This window comes from Amorphotheca resinae (genome assembly GCF_003019875.1).
Source record: "Amorphotheca resinae ATCC 22711 unplaced genomic scaffold M430scaffold_5, whole genome shotgun sequence".
Classification (NCBI taxonomy): Eukaryota; Fungi; Ascomycota; class Leotiomycetes; order Helotiales; family Amorphothecaceae; genus Amorphotheca; species Amorphotheca resinae.
This window is the reverse complement of record NW_020194475.1, coordinates 427,363-447,904: the sequence shown is the minus strand read 5'-3', so window position 1 is coordinate 447,904 and position 20,542 is coordinate 427,363. Positions and strand designations below refer to the sequence as shown.

General features: G+C 49.3%; 8 protein-coding genes across 8 annotated transcripts; 5 read left to right on the top strand and 3 right to left on the bottom strand.

Moving 5' to 3' along the window:
- The first annotated feature begins 1,716 nt into the window (after window positions 1-1,716).
- Window positions 1,717-3,734, top strand: M430DRAFT_34478 (hypothetical protein). Its single transcript, XM_024866564.1, has 2 exons — window positions 1,717-1,882; window positions 1,934-3,734. The coding sequence occupies exon 2, from the start codon at window positions 1,950-1,952 to the stop codon at window positions 3,630-3,632; it is 1,683 nt and encodes a 560-aa protein (XP_024721362.1). The 5' UTR covers window positions 1,717-1,882; window positions 1,934-1,949; the 3' UTR covers window positions 3,633-3,734.
- A 384-nt stretch (window positions 3,735-4,118) lies between these two features.
- M430DRAFT_34477 (hypothetical protein) lies at window positions 4,119-4,953 on the top strand. The gene is made up of 3 exons (XM_024866563.1): window positions 4,119-4,266; window positions 4,329-4,463; window positions 4,518-4,953. Exons 1-3 carry the CDS (start codon window positions 4,219-4,221, stop codon window positions 4,917-4,919), a joined length of 585 nt encoding a protein of 194 aa, XP_024721361.1. The 5' UTR covers window positions 4,119-4,218; the 3' UTR covers window positions 4,920-4,953.
- Window positions 4,954-5,045: 92 nt separating this feature from the next.
- M430DRAFT_41447 (hypothetical protein) lies at window positions 5,046-7,058 on the top strand. The gene is made up of 4 exons (XM_024867479.1): window positions 5,046-5,254; window positions 5,322-5,623; window positions 5,680-6,696; window positions 6,747-7,058. Exons 1-4 carry the CDS (start codon window positions 5,202-5,204, stop codon window positions 7,037-7,039), a joined length of 1,665 nt encoding a protein of 554 aa, XP_024721360.1. The 5' UTR covers window positions 5,046-5,201; the 3' UTR covers window positions 7,040-7,058.
- Window positions 7,059-7,717: 659 nt separating this feature from the next.
- Window positions 7,718-8,966, bottom strand: M430DRAFT_138229 (hypothetical protein). Its single transcript, XM_024862556.1, has 4 exons — window positions 8,726-8,966; window positions 8,620-8,668; window positions 8,155-8,569; window positions 7,718-8,102 (listed from the first exon to the last, which is right to left on the bottom strand). The coding sequence occupies exons 1-4, from the start codon at window positions 8,843-8,845 to the stop codon at window positions 7,757-7,759; spliced, it is 930 nt and encodes a 309-aa protein (XP_024721359.1). The 5' UTR covers window positions 8,846-8,966; the 3' UTR covers window positions 7,718-7,756.
- Window positions 8,967-10,988: 2,022 nt separating this feature from the next.
- M430DRAFT_101069 (hypothetical protein) lies at window positions 10,989-12,082 on the bottom strand (the record flags this gene model as incomplete). Its single annotated transcript, XM_024860675.1, has 2 exons — window positions 10,989-11,356; window positions 11,404-12,082. 2 exons carry the CDS (start codon window positions 12,080-12,082, stop codon window positions 10,989-10,991), a joined length of 1,047 nt encoding a protein of 348 aa, XP_024721358.1.
- Window positions 12,083-13,003: 921 nt separating this feature from the next.
- M430DRAFT_49791 (hypothetical protein) lies at window positions 13,004-14,542 on the top strand (the record flags this gene model as incomplete). The annotated part of the gene is made up of 4 exons (XM_024868089.1): window positions 13,004-13,314; window positions 13,368-13,783; window positions 13,838-14,470; window positions 14,520-14,542. The coding sequence occupies 4 exons, from the start codon at window positions 13,004-13,006 to the stop codon at window positions 14,540-14,542; spliced, it is 1,383 nt and encodes a 460-aa protein (XP_024721357.1).
- A 740-nt stretch (window positions 14,543-15,282) lies between these two features.
- On the top strand, window positions 15,283-15,889 carry M430DRAFT_119489 (hypothetical protein). Its single transcript, XM_024861748.1, has 3 exons — window positions 15,283-15,324; window positions 15,376-15,460; window positions 15,580-15,889. The coding sequence occupies exons 1-3, from the start codon at window positions 15,298-15,300 to the stop codon at window positions 15,846-15,848; spliced, it is 381 nt and encodes a 126-aa protein (XP_024721356.1). The 5' UTR covers window positions 15,283-15,297; the 3' UTR covers window positions 15,849-15,889.
- A 2,767-nt stretch (window positions 15,890-18,656) lies between these two features.
- On the bottom strand, window positions 18,657-19,643 carry M430DRAFT_27170 (hypothetical protein; the record flags this gene model as incomplete). Its single annotated transcript, XM_024865540.1, has 1 exon — window positions 18,657-19,643. The coding sequence occupies one exon, from the start codon at window positions 19,641-19,643 to the stop codon at window positions 18,657-18,659; it is 987 nt and encodes a 328-aa protein (XP_024721355.1).
- Between the last annotated feature and the right edge of the window lie 899 nt (window positions 19,644-20,542).

Here is a 20,542-nt window from a genome sequence, read left to right as displayed (position 1 = left end):
CGGCTTAATCGCAGCCAAGAAGAGTACGCATGGTCCCCGTGCTTGAAGTCTTCATCTATTGTCTGCCAAATCGCAGGTTTCAGAGCCACAGCTATGGGCCTGACGAGTATGTATAGTAGTCATCTCGGAGCTTGGGAAAGGGAGTCGAGGTTAAACTTCCCACGGATACTCCCTGTGTGCGACATCCAAGATTGCTTTAGTATGCCAACTCGTATTCTGAAGAAAATGAAATCGCCAAGTTGATAAAGTACATAATAAAGACCTAATGACATTGTGAGAGAGTATACAGGAAAGACATTCATGAAGGGGTCATGTTTAGGAAGTTCGTGGTTGGTTTGCTTCAAACTATATTGCAACTCTTCAGAAGCAGGCGAAAGGCTTGGGCGGCCGCTGAATTAAACGTTGAAGTCAAACTTCCAAAAGTACTCATGGTAATGAGCAAGCATAAGAGTCAGGACGATTTTCCTGGACTCTGCATCGCATTTTCGAGGCTGCATTGAGTAGACCGATCACCGTAAATCACGTGGTATAAACATATACCTTGCGCTACCTGACTTACTACATGATATCTTGCACAGCCTCGAGCTCTGGTCCAGCAGAACAATGAGATGTCCCTCGGAGAGTCTGATACAAAACCGGGACCCAGAGCAGACCGTAGGACCATGCGGAGTTCGCCGACATGGTCGAAGAGACGGCCTTCCCCAAGTTTTCCAGCCATCTCCCTCGATTTGAGATTGTGAAGTGACATCGAGTTGATGGCCGTCTTGCATAAATCTGTGGAGCCAGAACAGTTCGAAGTGAGTCAAAGGGCCCTGAAACAGCCTCTGCTGATACGTCTGGGGGTTGAAGGTCCAATAGCGAAGGCCAACACGACGACCGCTGGGACGTTTCGTTTCTCTGGCTTTTTAGTCGTCCTTCCCATATGCAGCGCGTCGACGAGAACACCGGGGTCTCTTCGCCAATCTGCGCGTATCCAAGAGCCAATGGTGTTGAGGAAGTGTCTCTTCACTAACGCGAATCTCACACGAAGCCAGCAGAGAGACCGCGACAAGCAAATTTGGGAGCAGTAGCACCGGCGCTTCGATGGCGGCTGTATCGGATGATGGCGCCAACTATGCGCGGCATTGACGGGCCTTGAGCTGAGGACATTTATAGCTGCGGCTCAACGTTTCATGGGCAAGCGCTCGCAGTTCAAAATGGCCAAAAATAGCTGGGGAGACGTTCAAAGAGGCGATTGGGAGTGCCACTCGTCAACCGTGATGGCGTCTCGTGAAGCTGCGCGTAGTTCGCGACTCGATGTTGTTGCCCGCGAGAGTCCGATGGCCAACGCGTTGCCGCTCTGCATATCCCGAATGGACTACTGCTGTATGCTCCCGATCTTCACCTTTTCTAGGACATCTTTTGACATGGTTCTCAAAATGACTCAGAGCCGCTGCATCTCGTAGTGCATCCACATTCATCGCCCGATGGCCCGATGGGGATGAGAGTTCTTCAGCGCCAACTGAGGAACGAACCATCAGGCCTTCCGGCCACCACCAAGAAACATCGCTGGGTTCGTACAGGACGAAAAGAGGAGATGCAGCCTTCCCCTCCACGTTTCAGATTTTCTATCCATGATCGACCCAAAAAGTATTGGGTCTTGTTGGTAAAGGATAAGTAAGGCTGCATCGCCGTCAGATCTCTGTTGGTTTTTGTTCACTTCTGACTTGTTCCATTATTCCTCTTGTCCCATAATCAGACCTCAAGCTTAGAAGAGCAGTGCTCGTTACGAATTCCCTTGACCTTTTGCATCGCTCATTGCATCTGGAGCCGGCCTCCTTCACATACACTGTAATACATACCTAGTCTCTATAGACGCCACCCGTCCCATCCATCTCACTGCGTAAGTTTTGAACATACCATCATCATGGCTAAAGCTGATAACCGTCATCAGTCTGGTAGCAGACAAGATGTCTTTCGATTACTCCTTCTCCTTTGGCCCAACTACACCACCATCATTCTCTTTCGAAGAGGCTCTGAACGATGCATCGTTCACTACCGGCCACCGCCGATCGAGCTCTCATGTCTCCTCTGTACACTCCCATGACTCGTCACCTGAATCAATCGACACCCAGTTGACCACGCCTGCCAGATCTCCAATCAGGCATCACGGGCCTCTGTTGTTGCCAAAGATCCGTCCACAGGATCAGGAGATACACTCTTCACCAAAAAGATCCAAGAAGACACCGTTATCTACCGCCACCTATCCTGCTCCAGCTTCTTCTACCTTTAGACCTTCTCATAATAGGAGCTTCACCAATCCGGAGTCACTCTCCTTCATACAGCATGACAACATTCCATCCCAAGTCCGGCCTATGACTACCTTGTGTTCGCCAATAACATTGACGGCAACTACTGCAACCACTCACCAGAGACGGGCTTCGGCCTCAAGTCTCGACGGTCAGACTTTGGGCAAATATGGCTTTCCCACCTACCGCCAAATGCCAACATATATTCCTGCTAATTCCCAGAACGAGAGGTTTATACCTCAGGATTTCTTCGCCCCCCAGCGCACGCCATCGCCTCTCCAGAATTCCATCGCTTTAGATGAGATGACCATGAGCCCCCTAGATGCCTGTATGACTACAACAACCCTGATGTCGTATCTCACATCACCAAACCCTGCCCCCGCTCTGGTACGTCAGCTCAATATCCACATCCGTGATACAAACGCCAAGCATTTCTGGTGGGACATCCGTCAAATACGTCCCTGGACTTCTTTCACTACCAGTACCATCAGTTCTATCCCTGGTCTCCACGATCTCCTCAACGTCCACATCCCCGATTTTAGCTTGCCCGTCCCTGTTCGCGCCTCCTCGCAACCAGAGACCGAACTGGAGCTCCAAGGTATCTATAACTCCTTCTACGCCACCAAACTCAATGCCGCGCTCTCTCTTTCGCTGGGCCCACGCCACCTGGTCATGCGCTCTTCAAAAGGTCCAGATCCATCGTTTATCTCTAATTACACAGATGACACCTCACAACTCATCTATGGGCGAGGACTTGGTCGTGTTGTCGGGCTCGTAAAGTCATTTGATCGCTGGAACACCGGTATGCGCGTGGAAGGTAACCACCGCAAGGTACAGTACCTTCGTGGCCTTGCTCACTTGCATCGTCAGATGCGAGAGAATGGCTGTCGGTACGGCTTCATCATCACTGAAATCGAGCTTATCGTGGTCCGAAACGGGGCTGAGAACGTCCCTCACTTCGGCTACTTGGAAGTTCAGACGATTCAACTGGCCGCTCACGACACTCAGACATCGACGTTTCAAGAGGTTGAGGGTAGCTTTGGTGATGTAGGCGAGGAGAATGTCGTACGCAAGCAGCCGAAGATGACAGCTTTACTGGCGCTTTGGTACTTGCATATGCTAGCCAGAGATGATACCTTACCTGGCCAGGTGAGTTGGAAATCGGAGATTGGCGCACCTGCTGAGGGCACCCGGAGGAAGTGCCTTCCAAAGGATGAGTGGATCCCTGAGCCACAACTTGCCGAGAAGAGGGAGGCGAAGAGAACGAGAGGTTGGATATGGCCTGAAGAAAGCGTTGGAAGGAAGGAACTGGGAAAACGGGGGGTGAGATATGGTGGTTGTTAAAAAGTTGGACTGCTGGTCAGTCTTGGATTGGGGTGGGATGCTGTGATTTACTGTTACATGCTTATATGTTAGGGTGCTCTAATAACTGAATCAATGTGAATGACTTTTAGAATATGACGATGCGAGCTCGGACATGCGTGAATATGTATGCACCTTAGGTCAAGCAGCAATGCCTCTTTTTTCAATCTTCTTTGTCAATATGAATTGCTCTAGCATATTGGATTGGATGTCGTCGATAGGTAGCGACGTTGCTAGGAAAATTAAGGAGGAGAAGAATGCCAGGGCTTTGTGAAGTTCAAATACAAAGTATACTTCAGGCTCTCTAACCCATACTATACAGGAGTCAAGATTTTGACACATTATTGGTACGTAGTCTCATCAATCCTAGCCAGAACTCAACCCTCCTGGGAAAAGGAGTTGAATCACGTGATCGATGGATATCATGCTTGCTTCCCAATTGTACCTAAAATCGCGAGGCTGGTACGAGGCGTCTGGGTTTGATATTGGACTTGGAACTTTCGCGGCTCGCTCTACTTGAGTGATTATTAATCCCATTACTCTGAAGAAGCTTGACAGCCATCGGATCATGGCAGAGTTAAGCACTAGCCAGCCGCTGGTATGGATTGATTGTGAGGTTTGTCGTCTTCCTCGAATACGGCTAGACCTGCCGTACCACTTTCTGACCACTCCCCATAGATGACCGGGCTCGATGTAGATAACGACGTTATTATTGAAATATTCTGCATAATTACGAACGGGGACTTGGAAGTGCTGGACGAGGAGGGATGGGGAGCAGTGATTCATCAATCGAAGGAGACGATGGATAAGATGGTACACGCCTCGCCCGCCACAATCCAGCAGCACTGACCGCGAGACAACGAAAAGGACGAATGGTGTACACGGACACATGGTGAGAATGGCCTCACAGCAGCAGTCCTCGCATCCACAGTGACTCCCGAACAAGCCTCCACGGAGCTCCTCGAATACATCAAGAAGTACGTGCCAGAACCCAAACGAGCGTTATTGGCAGGGAACACAGTGCATGCGGACAAGGCCTTTCTGCGGAAACAGCCTTACACGAAAGTCCACGATCATTTCAGCCATCGAATATTGGATGTGAGTAGCTTGAAGGAAGCTGCGAAACGGTGGAGCTCGGTGGATATTGTTGCTGGGGTGCCAAAGAAACAGCTGTTGCATAAAGCGAAGGAAGACATTCTTGAGAGTATCGCTGAAGCAAGGTATTACAAGGAGGTAATCTTTCAAAAGCCAGCGAGAGGATCCAACTGAAGATATAATAATGAAATAAATACCTTTTACCGCCTCTTGCACTTGCCACTGATTGGCGTTGATACTGGACCTGGTTTTGGCTGTCCCACCAGTACAGTAGTAAATACCCCTCCTGTGGCGCGACAGCTGACGCTCATTTGAGCATCGACAGCCCACGTCGATCACCACCTCATTCTTCTTTTAATACCCAGACCCCCAGCAGCATTATTCCGCCCTCTCTTTTCTTTTTCTCTCCCCTTGAACCCCATCAGTTCGACACTGAATTCTACATCGAGAGCCATCATGAGTGTCAAGACCGTTACCTTCACGCCCTTCACCGACCAGAAGCCGGGAACGTCAGTCCACGACCCCACTATACACCTGTCCATTCCCAACGCAAAGCTGAAACTAACAACTGAACAGCTCCGGCTTAAGAAAGAAGGTCGTCGTCTTCCAGCAACCTCACTACAGCGAATCTTTTGTTACCAGCATTCTTCTTTCAATTCCTGAGGGTGTCGCAGGCAGCTTCCTAGTCATTGGCGGTGATGGGCGATACTGGAACCCCGAAGTCGTCCAATTGATTGCCAAGATTGGTGCCGCGTACGGTGTCAAGAAGCTTCTGATCGGACAGAATGGTATCCTGAGTACTCCTGCAGCTAGCCATGTCATTCGAAAGCGCAAGGCTACCGGTGGTATTCTCCTGACTGCCAGTCACAATGCTGGTGGTATGTTCTACGTCCAAAGCTAGCAGGATGCGCAGCAGCTAATCTATACCAAACAGGACCCAAGAATGATTTTGGAATCAAATATAACCTTGCGAATGGTGGACCAGCCCCCGAGTCGGTTACGAACAAGATCTTCGAGACTTCCAAAAACCTCACCTCCTACAAGATCGCCGATATTCCAGATGTCGACATCTCCACAATTGGCACGAAGACATATGGTTCTTTGGAGGTTGAGGTCATTGATTCTTGCGCAGACTACATAGAGATGCTCAAGGACATTTTTGACTTCCCCTTGATCAAGACATTCTTCCAGACACACCCCGACTTCAAGGTCCTCTTCGATGCTCTGTCTGGTGTAACAGGGCCTTATGGCAAGGCTATCTTTGAGAAAGAACTCGGCCTGCCCAGCTCGAGCACACAAAACTGCATTCCCTCGCCCGATTTCAATGGCGGACACCCAGATCCCAACTTGACCTATGCCCATTCCCTGGTTGAAGCTGTTGACAAGGGAAAGATCCACTTCGGAGCTGCCAGTGATGGTGATGGAGACCGTAACATGATCTACGGTGCCAACGCCTTCGTATCTCCCGGCGACAGTCTGGCCATAATTGCTCACCACGCAAAGTTGATTCCCTACTTCAGGAAACAGGGCGTTTTCGGCCTCGCTCGCAGTATGCCAACCTCCGGAGCAGTCGATCTTGTGGCCAAGGCCCAAGGCTTGAACTGCTACGAAGTTCCTACTGGCTGGAAGTTCTTCTGCGCTCTCTTCGATGCCGACAAGCTCTCTATCTGTGGGGAGGAATCCTTCGGTACAGGCAGCAACCATATTCGTGAGAAGGACGGTTTGTGGGCTATTACTGCATGGTTGAACATCATTGCTGGTATTGGAGAGGCGAACCCAGAAGTTACGCCTAGTATTGCCCAGATCCAGCATGATTTCTGGACCATCTACGGACGTACGTTCTTTACAAGATACGATTATGAAAATGTGAGCAGCGAGGGTGCTGGCAAGGTGGTCAAGGATTTAACTGCCAAGATTGCGGACAAGTCGTTCGTAGGAAGCAAGATTGGAGGTATGTTTCAGTCATCTTCTTGTCAAGTAGCTACTAACAATATTTGGCAGACCGCACTGTTTCAGAAGCAGGGGATTTCTCCTACACTGACCTCGACGGCAGCGTATCGCCCAACCAAGGATTGTTCGTGAAATTCTCTGATGGCTCTCGCATTGTCGTACGCCTGTCCGGAACCGGCAGTTCAGGAGCCACGATCCGCCTGTACATCGAGAAGCATAGCAGTGATCCCAAGACGTACGGCCAGGATGCGCAGGACTTCTTGAAGCCTGATATCCAGCTTGCGACAGAGCTTCTGAAGTTCCAAGAGCATATTGGACGTACTGAGCCTGATGTCAAGACATAAGTTGGAGGATGATGGGGCCTCAAGGGGCCTGCGAATGGATGATGATGCATTGTTTAATGGCACAAAATTGGTTACGATGAGACTCCGATAGCGAATTATTTCTTGAATTACTCCTAGATGAAATAACCAATGATTAATGCGATATGAGATTCCGTTACGGGGGGTGTGCTTTGGCTCTGATTGTTTGATTCTCCAGGTTACAAGTGTGGTCTTTTCTTTTCGTCTGACCTCGATTCTCGACAGAAGCTCTATAGAATAGCCCGCATAGATATATACACAATAGAGAACCCTCCAAGCAGCCCAGAATGTGTATATCTCCATTCTACCTTTCTCTTCTTCCACCATATATATCATCATCAACCTCCCAACCCCCGCATCGTTCATCATCAGCAGTCAAACCACAAGAACTCTTGCACTCTAAAGAAGTTCGCTGGCACTCCCATATCTCTAGGGCTATGCTTCTATCTCTTCTGTTCGAGTATCGTGCTGAAATTGACCGCAAGTCAACACTTAGTGGGATATTGACTTCGATCTGATGCGTTAAGACGACGTGCATGAGATTACCATTTCTGGCACAGGCGCAGAAAGTTGAAGAGAAGGGCATTTGAGACGTTGTCTTCTTTTCTCACACGAACAAGCATATTAACAAACTTATCATTTCACTAATGCGTGTCCAAAAGCCCCCCTATGCTCCAGATCCACCTACGTCAATGATGCCTACAGTTTGCTGGCCCCACCACTAACAGGCTTCATCAAAGCTCTTCCATTGCTCAGGCACACCTTGCCACCCTCAACCTTCGTCTGGAATCTGATCTCCTCCCAGCCATCCTTGAGAATTCCCGTCTTCCAGATTTCCGTAACAAGCTTGTCGCCCGGCTTCACGGGGGAAGCAAAGCGGCATTGGAACTCCTTGATATTATTAGGATCACTTCCGCCAATAGCCTTCAGAATGCCGTGTGCTGCAAAATTCCAGCTGGAGAGCCCGTGCATGATAGCTCCTCCAAAACCCATCTTCTTTCCTGGTTCGGGCGTAGCGTGAAGAGGGTTGTAATCTCCATTGAGTCTGCCATTTTCATCAATTACTTCGTCTGGAAATTCGAGGCGGGACAACTTACCGGTAAAGCAAGGCTGATTCGGCTGTGGTCTGATGGCTGACCACAGCATCAGGTTTCTTTCCCTGGGGCGGAGGGAAGCTCTCCGTAGCTGGGCCTTTGGGGCCACCCCAATTGCCTTGCCCAACGTAGAACGCACTCCCTACCATCCTAGTATAAACTTCTCCCGTCGCCTTATCGACTATCTCTTGCTGGGTTTCCACTACGCTGCCTGCCTTGCCCTTATCATATACGCCGATCACTTTGGAGCGGAGCTCGAATGTCTTGCCGGCGGAGGTGGTAGGGAGGGGCTTGAGGAAGGTTATGAGCCGTTGGCCGTCTACTACACGTTTTGGATCGAACTTGGGCACACCGGGGATTTGGATTGCATTTTGGCTGGCGTAGAAGTCGATCACTTCTTGCGTTGTCTTCTTAAATGCTGCATGTTATCAGTGATGGGAGTTTAAAGACAGGGTTTATGAAGCTTACGGAGAATAATTGGATATGTTGGGAAGACAGCAAAGTTTGGGTGTAGTTCCTGCTCCTATTATTATGTACTGCTTGATTGATTGATAGCAGCCATCGAAATTCTTACATAAAGGAAGTGTAGCTCATCAGCTGTGCATCCAATGCTGTTTGCGAATAGCAGAACATCTCTCTTCAACCAGGAAACTTCCTGGCGAGGATATTCGAAACCAGCTCCTGGGCCGCTCATTTTGGAATTGTGGATGGATTACTGAAGGTTAAAATAAATGAATTTTGAGGGAGAAGATGATTGAGGGCTGAAGAGAGAGTTGCGGTGGTTTATCATGAGCTTCCCCAGAGTTCTGGACCCCACAATTTCGGGCGAACATGAGAGATGCCTCGGCAAGATCGAAGCTATGGAGTGATCATCTACCGAACGAGCTTGGCAGGAGAGGCTGAACAGAACTCAAGTGGATTTAGTTCAGGCCAACATCTTTGTTAAAACACATGAACCTACAAAATGGCCGCCACTCTTCATTTCATTTCTTTCTGTCAGAAAGCGCAAATATTCATTCTGTCGGCATAAATTGGGATTTAAGGTAGGTCAGATTAGCAAGCATGCTCAAGTGGTTTTGCTTGGTTCTTGCTTAGGTACTCTACAAGTGCTGTTACAGTGTATTTCCTAAGAGATGGTCGAGTTTTCATTGGGTCTCATCCCAAGTCCTGTTATTTACCATTCCATTTTCACCTCCGGATTGCTCACTTTGTGATTCTTTTGGAAGTTGTGGACAAGTCTCGCAGGGAAAGCAGCAGAGAGCCCAAACGTCGTTTAAGGCATACTCAAAAGCCAGTCAGCCGAAGTCCATTGCTACACAACCTGTGTTATTCTTACCCTTGAGTACTAACTATCTCATAGGTGTCAACCTTGATAGTGACCACAATGACAGCACTAAAGTGCCCGATGGCCAAACTCTATGCCAGTTGAATGGCAAACCTCTCGTGGCCATTGAAATAAGTGTCTCGGAAACACTTGAATACCTTTTTTCAAGATGTTAAGAAACTGCTCGAGGAACACATTGCGAGATGGCACCGGGACAATATGGTGCCTCTTGTCGGTAAGTTCGAGGCTACCGTGTGGGCATATATCAAGGCAATGATGGAGCCACCGCCGAGACCCTTCTGGACATACACATTCACGCTTGAACCCTGAAGACATTCACCAACTACTTCTCCCGGGAAGCTGTTTTTACCAACAACTTCCGACTCAAGATTATGGATATGGAAGTGCCACTGCCATTGGCAGATCTGGAGAGTGGGTTAAAGGAATCGCTCAGAACGTTGAAAGAGAATGGGCAGAGGAGCTGGCCGGAAAATAGGAGATTCCACAGGTAGAGGAGACATCAGACTTGCAGTGCGGCTCTCGGTGAATGCGATGCCACCAGAGAGGTCATTGAAGAACCTAGTGCTAAAGAAACACCACAGTCAAATAGAAGAACATTATACCTTGCCGATAGAACCGCCCTGACCCTACGACCTAGGCTTATTCTGTTTCAAAATTACTTTTCTTTCCATCTAAGTTCTGATACATCTCCTAACCTCTATACCCTGTACAAACCACCCTAAAAAGGCGGGGGGAATATAACCCTCCTGAACATTGTGGCAGTGGCTTGTGTGTATGGTAACCTTGAGATAGGGACACTGAGAGTAGTCTGCCTTGATGATGCCTTCTAATGGAAGAGCAGGCAGCGTACGGGGCTGAAGGCACACGTTTGAAGTATTGCAGACGTTAAGATGGAAGATGTAAATTGTTAGATCTATTCGAGTTGATGATCATAGATACATTTCGGAACCAACTCAAAAGGATCCTTATTTCTAGAACTCTGTGGAAATTGCCCAGATTCGAGAAGGTTTTAGTAAGAATCTTGATCTCTCCTCTCCCCTTCTCAACACCGACATTGAAATAGTCTGGAAATGGATTATTTCCGCCCAAGTCCAGACAAAGACCTGTCATGTCAGTTGGATATTATTGGAAGATATAGGTCGGTCACCGTCACGAGAATCAAACTTGGGAACGCGAGCCTTAAAGATCTGTGGTTGATGTGATCTATTTCCGTGCGAATCACACGCAGCAGATATGATCCGAATATGATCACTTTTCCCTGCTAAGCAGACACAGGCCTTCTCCCTAGGTACCTATGATATTAGTCACTAACGTCGGGGACGACAATGTCCACTCCCGCCCTGTCATGGTAAATCAAACGCAATCTCAGGATCAATGCACAAAGCAAGGGTCCATTGTGGATGTAATGCAGAGCAATAACCAACAAGAGCGACGCAGTCCCCAGATCTCAACCCCAGAAGCCATACCGTATCAAGCTCATGGTATCACCCATTCAGCCGACTGGAAGATTGTCCATGTTACCCTTGCCATCTGCAATCCACTCGGGCTCAACCAGTCTCTCCCGTTCCTGATACAGGTACTTGTAAGCAGTGCGAATAGTGCCATCACTGACACCAGCGACAGCTGATATTTCCTTAGGAGACTTCGGCTTGCCGAGCAAGTACGAGGCCATGTAGATGCAGGCGGCAGCAACTGACAGAGGAGATCGACCGGCGAGATCACCGACGGTGGACATCTTGTCAGCGAGTCCTTGAGAGACTTTGACGAACTGTTGGTTCTTGAGGCCGAGTTGACTGCAGTAGCGGAGGCAGAGGTCTTTGGCATTCGTGGAGGTAGTGGTCTTGTACTGGTCTTGGGACCCTTAAAGTAGTTTGTTAATATATAGCAAGATTTGACATCAAGCACACTAAACTTACCACCAGCTACAACATTGATCTTATCCTTACTGTCTTCAGCAAAGAATCTCTCCAGGGCCTTGAAAGTTCTGCCAATGTCCTTCTTCGAAACCTTCGTCAAAGCGTAGATTTCACGGAAAGTTCGGGGAACACCGCACTGGCGGCAAGCGATGAAGATACAGCCGGCAATAATAGCTTCTTGCGACTTTCCCTTGAATGCTTTCGCATCATCGACGAGTTTGTAGAGATGCTTTGCAGTATCCGAGACATTCTTTGGAATATTGACAGCATCGCAGTGAGCGCCAATCTCCTTGTACGCAGCGAGTAAACTCTTAGTAGCCTTGTCAGCAGTAGATCTGCCATGAGCACGGTGCAGGTCGTGACTGCCTCTGCCTTCGCCATAAGCGATCTGGGTAGTAAGCTGAGAGCCGTTGAGCAGAGGGTTTGCGCCGTCACCGACACGCGAAGGGTCATCATTGTTTCCATCGTCATTTGCGAAGGTACGCCACTCAGATCGAGTGTCAACGATACGATCGCCGATGACGAGACCGCAAGAGCCGCACACCAAATCACCAGAAGAGAATTCTTCAACTAGGTTGGGTGGAAACTCCTTGCAGTCCTTGCACATCACTGTCATGTTAAGATTCTCGCTCCATTCTGTGTCCCCCTTGTCGAGAGTTGCTGAGCCCATCATCTTCGGCTTGTATGGCTTTGGCCGGTAGATGTTATCAAGTTTGTTAAATACTGGGCGCTTGGGCTTGCGTTTTTTGACTTCTAATCTCTTGCGCGATACAATGGTACGAGCCTTTAGGTCTTGAGTTGGTTTCTTACACAGGAGTTGGGTAGAAACTTTGACGAAGAGTGGAGAATGCAGTTTGGCGGTATTGACCGATAATCTGAATGGGCGATCTGGATGAGAGGATGACAGCTGACTGCAAATCCTCACTTATGATGTAGATCGTCGTCGCGAGTTGGCCACCGGCTGATTGCGATTCTCACTTTCGTGACCCAGAAGTTGGGCAAAGTTGCGCTGAGCGACTGTGTCGACGAACTCAAAAAACTGAATTCGTCTCGCTAGAACATGTAGATCTTGGAAACACCGGGTATGATGAAGAGTGTGGTATGCTTAAGAAGAATGTTGAAGAAGATGCGCTGCTGCCGCCCGACGATTGCGAAGAATCTTTCCTCAGAGCTGAATGACCAGTTAAGGCGTCTGAATCAGGATCCCAAATCGTTGAAGGTGTCAAGCTACCGCTGGAAAAGATTGACCAGCAACTTTGTGAATGGATTGAGACGATAGTTGACGATCTTCGTGATGGCGAGCAGGCGTTGTAAGGAGGATGGCGAGGGAGGAGTTGTCGATGGAAGTGGCTGGTATAAGATGCGATTTCTGACGCCTAACGCCGCTTACTAATCCAGACTCATATGTACACGTGACCTTCTTCTTGCTTCCGCGTCAAAGTTGCCTTGCTAACGCGAGTGGAAGCTTAAGCTTGGTTCTGAAGCTCCCCGGTATCAACCTCCATCCACACCTCCATATACCGATCCACGTCCATACTACCCTTCAACCCCTTTTTCTACGACCCTACCTCGTCTCACACCACCTCTCGCCATGTCTACTCTAGAAGATTTAGATGATCTTGAGCGGGAACAGAAGGAGGACAAGAGAGACGATGGCGACAAGGACAAGAAGCCAACCCAGAGTGGCGATGCTGAGATGAAGGATGCGGAGCCAGAGGAGAAGGAAGAGGATCCTATAGATGAAGAGATTTACAACTTAAGCACACAAGATATTCTCACGAGGAGACGGCTTCTGGAGAACGATTCACGGATCATGAAGAGCGAGTACCAGCGCCTCTCTCATGAGAAGGCTGCCATGGGTGAGAAGATCAAGGACAATCTGGATAAGATTGAGAACAACAGGTATGCATAATCTGATACCTTCTCTAATGATAAGCTGATTCACACTCGCGCAGACAATTACCCTACCTCGTCGGCAATGTCGTTGAACTTCTCGACCTTGATCCAACAGCCGAATCGGCAGAAGAGGGAGCCAACATCGATCTCGATGCTACACGAGTTGGCAAATCAGCTGTGATTAAGACTTCCACCCGACAAACCATCTTCCTTCCTCTTATTGGTCTCGTCGACCCAGAAAAACTAAAGCCTGGAGACCTGATTGGTGTCAACAAAGAATCATATTTGGTGTTGGATACATTACCAGCTGAATATGACAGCAGAGTGAAGGCTATGGAGGTCGATGAGAAGCCAACCGAAAAGTACTCTGATGTAGGAGGGTTGGACAAGCAGATCGAAGAGCTGGTTGAGGCGATTGTATGGCCGATGAAGGAGGCCGAACGTTTCAAGAAGATTGGCATCAAAGCTCCAAAGGGTATGCAAAGACGTGCAGAACTAAGAATACCTCCGAAATACTGACATATGCTAGGTGCGCTGATGTATGGACCTCCCGGTACTGGCAAGACCCTCCTGGCCCGAGCCTGTGCTGCACAAACAGAGGCCACGTTCCTGAAACTAGCTGGTCCTCAACTTGTACAGATGTTCATTGGTGATGGCGCGAAGCTGGTTCGAGATTGTTTTGCTTTGGCCAAAGAGAAGGCACCAGCAATTATCTTCATCGATGAGTTGGATGCGGTTGGTACGAAGCGTTTTGACAGTGAGAAGAGCGGAGATCGAGAAGTCCAGAGAACTATGTTGGAGCTTCTTAACCAACTTGATGGTTTCGCCTCAGATGACCGCATCAAGGTACTTGCAGCCACGAACAGAATTGACGTTCTGGATCCAGCTTTACTGCGTTCTGGGCGTCTGGACAGGAAGATCGAATTCCCGCTACCTAATGAGGAAGCCCGAGCCCAGATTCTGAAGATCCACAGCAGGAAAATGACAGTTGATGATGCAGTTAACTGGCCTGAGTTGGCACGAAGTACGGATGAGTTTGGCGGTGCTCAGCTGAAGGCTGTTTGCGTGGAAGCGGGTATGATTGCGTTGAGAATGGGCAAGAACAAGATTAGCCACGAGCATTACGTTGATGCCATATCGGAAGTGATGGCTAAAAAGAAAGGTACGCATCTCGTTCATAGCATCCTAAGGATGTTGCTAACATGGAATAGATACCGTCAACTTTTACGCATAGTGGGGGTGCTATTAGGGGAGTTGGGCATGACTTTCAAACAGAGCCTTGTAATCATAGATACAGCTTGATAATTTCTCGGGCATATATGAAAGGGGTTGAAATATTGAGATGCCATGAGTGAAAACATCCAGAAACTGGATATTGATATGTGTCTTCATGTTCTCAACTAAGCTTTATCCCTTCCTGACACACAATCTCGGAGGAGCCTCTCTTCACCCTTACTCCCGGTTCCGATCTGCCCAGTCCCCCAACTTCCCCAGCCGAAGAACGAAAGCCAGCTGGCGTAGGGATATGCATACTTGAAAGGAGCTGAGCATGAGAAACTTCTATATCGCTGAGGTTGGTCTATAACTAGATCTACTTAGTAGCCATGGAGGGCAGATGATGATTCCACCCCTTTCGAGAGATCTACCATACTATGTTGGCTGTGAAGCCTTGGCGAGTAGGCGGTACCCACGAAAGAATGAGCGCATTTGATCGCAGTTTTAGATCAATTCGAGTACAGTAGGTAGTATATGTCTAAGGGTTTGAGAAACAATAGAAGGTATCATATTTTTTTGATACTAAATGGTTATACAGCTGTCGAACGTTTGGAGATCGAGTTCTATAAACACTTCTCCAATCCTCGGAACCAAGGCATCCACAGGTCACGTGTAAAGGACCCGGGTGCTCGTACCTCGCTTCTTCGAAATCTCCATCCGGAACCTCATTCAAGATCTGAAAATCCGCAATTGACAAACACCAGACCTGTCATCATGCTCGCACAATCACTCAGAGCCTCTGTAGGTGTCCTCCCCAGCTCCTGACCATCTGCAGCTGGCTAACGCTCTCAGCGCTCGTCGCTTGCCCGCGTCGCGAGACAGCAAGCTACCGGGCTGACCACCAAGCGCACATTCGTCGCCTCCGCCATCCGTCAAGGTTCGTCCGCCCTCCCATTCCATCCCGGAGCATGAGATTCCTGAGCTCGCTGTCCCTCCTCCATGCAATCTCTTGGCCTCCGAGCACTCCCGGCTAACATAACACGTTTCCCGGCGCAGCGGACCTCATCCAGGACCTCTACCTCAAGGAGCTCAAGGCGTACAAGGCGCCCGCGGTCAAGGCCAGCGACGCCGAGGGCCACGTCCTGAAATGGAGCCCACCCAAGGCTCCCAAGTCCCCCGAGGAGACTGATATCGCGAACGAGCTGAAGGCGTACGAGGCCAGCACGGTGGAGGTCGAGGGCCAATCCGCGGACGGCACCCCGGAGAAGGAGCTCGACTGGTTTGAGGATGGACTGTTGGAGGAGGAGGAGCATGCGGCTCACTAGATTTAGAAGGGGAGGATCCTTAATGATGCGTGCGTGAGCATGGGGTCTTGGGGTTGGGGATGTGTATATCTATGAATCGAAGATTGTACAGTGGATGGGGATTGGTTCATCTGATCTGAGTGATCTTCTGTGGCCTGCCAGGTTTCTTCTGCTGAGTCTCAGCCTTTGCCGGTCTGGTTGCCTCCATGAGTTATGGATATAATGGCAGCCACTCTCCCAATCTGCCAACTAACCTCCTTTCCTTCCCTCCTCACCCCAAGCCGTATAACACCAACCCTAATATCCCTTCCCTTATTCCAACAACTTTGTACTCCTGGCCAGATCATAACCATCATTTTCCTCGCTCCTGGACCTCAAATACGGCCTCGACGCGTTACGAACCTCTTAGCCATTCAACTCCCTCTCCTCTAAGACGCGCACAAAAACACCCCAATGGACCAACCCAGCACCTTCCCAATCCCAAGCCAAAGCGTGGCGTAACTCAGCAACTAGCCGCTCGTCCCTTCGTAAATAATGTTCAACTCAGGCTATGGTTCCTTTCCCAAGCGCGGACGATGCTTTGCGCCCTAGAAGCGAGCGTGCGTGCATGGCTGGGATAGGTAGATTACAGGAGAGCGGGTTAGAATCGCGCTTCATTCCCTCTCTTATGGCACGATGGAAAGAGAGAGGGGGGTGGGGGAGGGAGGGAGATAGTCAATAAAGGGAGAGAAAGGAAACGAAAAGCTGGAGGGTGGATTCTATGGTGTTCAAGAAATGGAGATGGGTAGATGAATGAATGCGCCCAACCTTACCTATAGGTACCTACTTACCTAGATAGATAGATGACATACTAATCTCCAACCTATCTATCCATCTATATCGTCACTTTCTTCCCCTTTCCATACCTACTTACCTACCTCTCAAGCCCTCTTCCCAATCATCACAACTACCTAGTTCCCTAACCCCATACCGGCAAGCAAGCTTTCCTCTCCATTTCTTTTCAGCTTCGTCATTCATGCAACCCAATACGTATCCATGAAACCACGTCCTTCTCAAGCTTTCTTTCGGAAGAAAAAGCATGTCTCTACAATACCTACCCTAGGTATCTTATGCAAAGAATCTAAAACCTGCATAACAAGCGACCTATATCAAGATATCAAGATCTGTCTAAGATAAATCAAGTAGGTAGGGGCTAGAGAGTACTGAGTAGTTAGTTAGTTAGTACCTCCATACCTAGGTAGGTAATAAGTAAACAAGATCATACTTGCTATAGGTATCTCATTCACAAAAATAACAATGAATCAAGAACATTCATTCGGAGAATTTAAAATACGAAGCGCGAGACCTGCCTAACTAGGTAACCAAGGCTTGTTGTTTACACGAACTACCTTTACCTTATACCTGAAACCTACCTTACCTTACCTACCGAGGACATCGATCGTGTTTCTCATCTCATCCCATCCGGTTCTCAATCATATCTACAACAAGTACAGACGAGCGGGATTGCGGTACGGGGATGACATGACATGACAGCGGGACGAGGACCTGCGAACTTCCCGGGGGTGGTGGACTTTGTTGGGAAATTTTGGGAGGGGCCGGCGGGACCGATATCTCCGGGAGGTGGGTTTGGGGTTCGTCAGCGTGATGTTACTGTACAATCAATGTACATGAGGCGGATAGGTAGGGCATCGTCTTGCACATGTCGGGAGATAGGTACGCGACGAGTAATGTAATACGAAGGGATTGTGTCAAGCAAGGGGGTGCGAAGAAGGCGAAGGCAACAAGGGTCTTCATTAATCTCTATCTATCATCTGCCGGTGAGGCAAGAGGACGATGTGTGCGGAGCAGACTGCTAGGTTGCCCTTCGAAAAGAATTCATAACTTCGTATCTTTATCCAGCCCCAGGGCGAAGTTGAGCCAAAGAAGGCAAAAGCCAAAGCCCAGCCCTCATGAAGTAAACCCCCTGCTGCTAATTCCAGCAAACCAGCTGTCAAACGTAATTTTCCACTCCTCTCTCAACCTGTCATCCCATACCACGCGAGAAATTCGCACCCCCAAACCCCCCTGATAGTCAACCGGGAGAGGGTAAGCCAGGACTAGCTCATTCTGATGTCCATCGCTATGAATCGAAGAAAAAGAAAAAAAAGATCCATCCCATCCCTTCCATTTTGCGCATGCGAGCCGCTCCCATAATGAGAAGCCCACCCATCCAAATTCAAAACCATAGTACAAGAAGAGGGAAAAACAAATGAAAAAAGAATCGCCTAATTACAAATTTTTGGGTGGCGGGCCGAAAAGACGGCAGCCCAAATGTTTTTCATGAGACCAGGATGAACCGGTCGCAAGTCTAGAAGAAGATCGTTATGTGCAGAAAAAAAAATAAGAAAGAAATCAGCAACACTAAGACCCCTCTCCGTCACCCAAACACCAGACCAGATATCCATCCAGCCCATGCCCATCCTGTTTCGAAGGACAAATGAAATATCTAAGACTCGCTGATGCAACGCCACAATATCAAGAATGTGCAAGGAAAAGGTCGTAAGATCGAGGCAGCCGCCGCGAAGGGCGCAACGCAACTCGAGATCATAATTTTGGGGTATGAGGTCGCCGTACACAATATTATCAACCCTGCCTGAGCTTTTGAAGACCGGCCGGATGACGGCACCTCTGAACGTGACGGGCGCTGAAAACGCTAGAAACAGAATGCAAGAACTTTTGTGGCGATGCGCTAGGCATCGAGGGTATTATGCCGAAGAATGGTAGTAAAGTTTGCCAATCGGAGCTCGAAAATCAAGTGATCGAAATGTCGGCATTGCAACCAGGACACGATTATCCGGCAACGATCTGCTGTCCGTATGCATGAGCATTCATAAAGTATGGCTGCTTCATATGAGGATTGCAGGCGTGGCAGGGGCAATCCACGACATTGGGATCCCAGATGTTTCCACCGTAGTGATTGCTGTAATGGTTCGTGAATGGCGTGTGGTAGGAAGCAACGCGAGCAGGAACGTATGTGGCATGGGGTGGCGGTTGGAATCCCCTCGAGTATTGATCAAACAAGCCCCAATCACCGTATCGAAGACCTCCACCGGGAGCGCTGAAGTAGTCTGGAGTGTTGACGCCGGAATGAGGTGCCGAGGGAGGAGTGAGCTGAGGAGTGGGATACGAGTTCGACCAAGCAGGGTGTTGGTATTGAGCCATGTAGCCAGTCTGAGCGCGCTCTCGCGATGCGGTCTTTGGATAACCGTAGCTTTGCGGATACGGGCGGTTTCTCTGGACGTTGGTATCGATGGGGGCAAGAGGTGCAAGGCGCTCCAGCGTAGCAGTACGCTGGAGGTTCTTCTGCTCGAGCCAGTCGCGCCAACTCTGCAACCAGGCGTTGTAATCCTTACTCTCGTCAAGGTTGACGTACAGGTTCCATGAGATGGATTCCAACCACTTGTGCTCAAGCGTGTTCAATTCAGAGACGGCGATGCCACTGACCTCAGACCATGATCGATTCTGGAACGTGTTGTCATCCAAGAACTTGCTTCCCAGAACCAGACCAATAGTCAACATCCGCCATACCTCTCCATCAGTAGGCTTGAATCCACCAGCAGCATTGAGCATGTTGACTCGTCTGGCGAGGTAGTTCATTCCGAGAAGGATGGTAGTGGTGGGAAGTCTCGTGGATGAGAGGAGACCCGAGACAAACTTGCGGAAAGCAGGGGAGACAGCAGAACCAGGAAGGATGAGTCGTTGTGCCATTTCAGAAACATAGTCGGTCATCTGGTCTACCTCGTAGTCCAGCACCGCGCAGACACCTCCAGGAAGCATGATGGGCGAGATTCGAGAGGCCGACGAAGATTCCGATGAATCTTGTCGGTGTGCAAGAACTTTCCTGCTCTGACCGAGGGGGAAAGTTATGTAGCGAGAAGCTGTCCAAAGCTTGTGAGGATATGAAGTCGAAGGGTCCGGCGAGTAGTGCGTGACGGCGAGGTAGATCAAAGAGCGAAAAACCAGAGAACTCTACTGTCGTGAATCCGCCATAGATCGAAGTGGTCGTAGGGCAAAACTTTTTATGTGACCGCGCAAGTGAATGGAGGTGACGAAAAATTATTCGACGACGCAGCAAAGAACAGTGCTTAGACACCGATACACACGTTCAGATCGAACCGACCATGTGCGAGGAGTAGTTGCCCGAGTCTTCTGGATCTGGTAGGTCTTGCAGAAGGTCAGCAAATGTTCTAGCAGAAGATCGAGCAGAGCCGGTGCAGAAACTGGCACGCCTCGGAAAGGGGTGTAACAAAAATTGATGCGGCTAGCACCAGTGACGGCTGTCTGATGGCGTTTGGATGATCCAGCACAAGGGAGTAGATGTCGGAGGGGGTAGAGGCTTTGGAGATCAGGAACGCCACCGGGAGATGTTGTGAAGGCTCGTCCCCCAAGTCGCGCTGCCGTGGAAACAAGTTGCGCAACAAGGCCCAAAGTGATCGATGAGGAAGTGGCCGGGTTGAACTTGGGAAGCCGAGTACAGACTGGGGGGAATATAAATAAATCATTGTACTAACCTGATTCCTATTCACAACCTTTGACGAATGGTCGTTGTGATGCGGTAGCAGATTCACCTTTTGTCCAGTGTCCAGCGTCGGAAAGCCTCACAGGCAAATGCCAGGGCCGCGATCCAAAGTTCGCGCGGGTGGACCGTACCTCGAAGAGACGTCGGGAGGGAAGAG

Bases quoted from the DNA above. Each gene is read 5' to 3' on its own strand.
- M430DRAFT_34478 (XM_024866564.1), top strand. From the start codon at position 1,950: ATGTCTTTCGATTACTCCTTCTCCTTTGGCCCAACTACACCACCATCA.
- M430DRAFT_34477 (XM_024866563.1), top strand. From the start codon at position 4,219: ATGGCAGAGTTAAGCACTAGCCAGCCGCTGGTATGGATTGATTGTGAG. The intron at 4,267-4,328 runs GTTTGTCGTCTT...CACTCCCCATAG, and splicing joins TGGTATGGATTGATTGTGAG to ATGACCGGGCTCGATGTAGA. The intron at 4,464-4,517 runs GTACACGCCTCG...GACAACGAAAAG, and splicing joins AGGAGACGATGGATAAGATG to GACGAATGGTGTACACGGAC.
- M430DRAFT_41447 (XM_024867479.1), top strand. From the start codon at position 5,202: ATGAGTGTCAAGACCGTTACCTTCACGCCCTTCACCGACCAGAAGCCG. The intron at 5,255-5,321 runs GTCAGTCCACGA...ACAACTGAACAG, and splicing joins ACCGACCAGAAGCCGGGAAC to CTCCGGCTTAAGAAAGAAGG. The intron at 5,624-5,679 runs GTATGTTCTACG...TATACCAAACAG, and splicing joins TGCCAGTCACAATGCTGGTG to GACCCAAGAATGATTTTGGA.
- M430DRAFT_138229 (XM_024862556.1), bottom strand. From the start codon at position 8,845: ATGAGCGGCCCAGGAGCTGGTTTCGAATATCCTCGCCAGGAAGTTTCC. The intron at 8,570-8,619 runs GTAAGCTTCATA...GATAACATGCAG, and splicing joins AACATATCCAATTATTCTCC to CATTTAAGAAGACAACGCAA. The intron at 8,103-8,154 runs GTAAGTTGTCCC...TGAAAATGGCAG, and splicing joins GAATCAGCCTTGCTTTACCG to ACTCAATGGAGATTACAACC.
- M430DRAFT_119489 (XM_024861748.1), top strand. From the start codon at position 15,298: ATGCTCGCACAATCACTCAGAGCCTCT. The intron at 15,325-15,375 runs GTAGGTGTCCTC...TAACGCTCTCAG, and splicing joins CACAATCACTCAGAGCCTCT to CGCTCGTCGCTTGCCCGCGT. The intron at 15,461-15,579 runs GTTCGTCCGCCC...TTCCCGGCGCAG, and splicing joins CGCCTCCGCCATCCGTCAAG to CGGACCTCATCCAGGACCTC.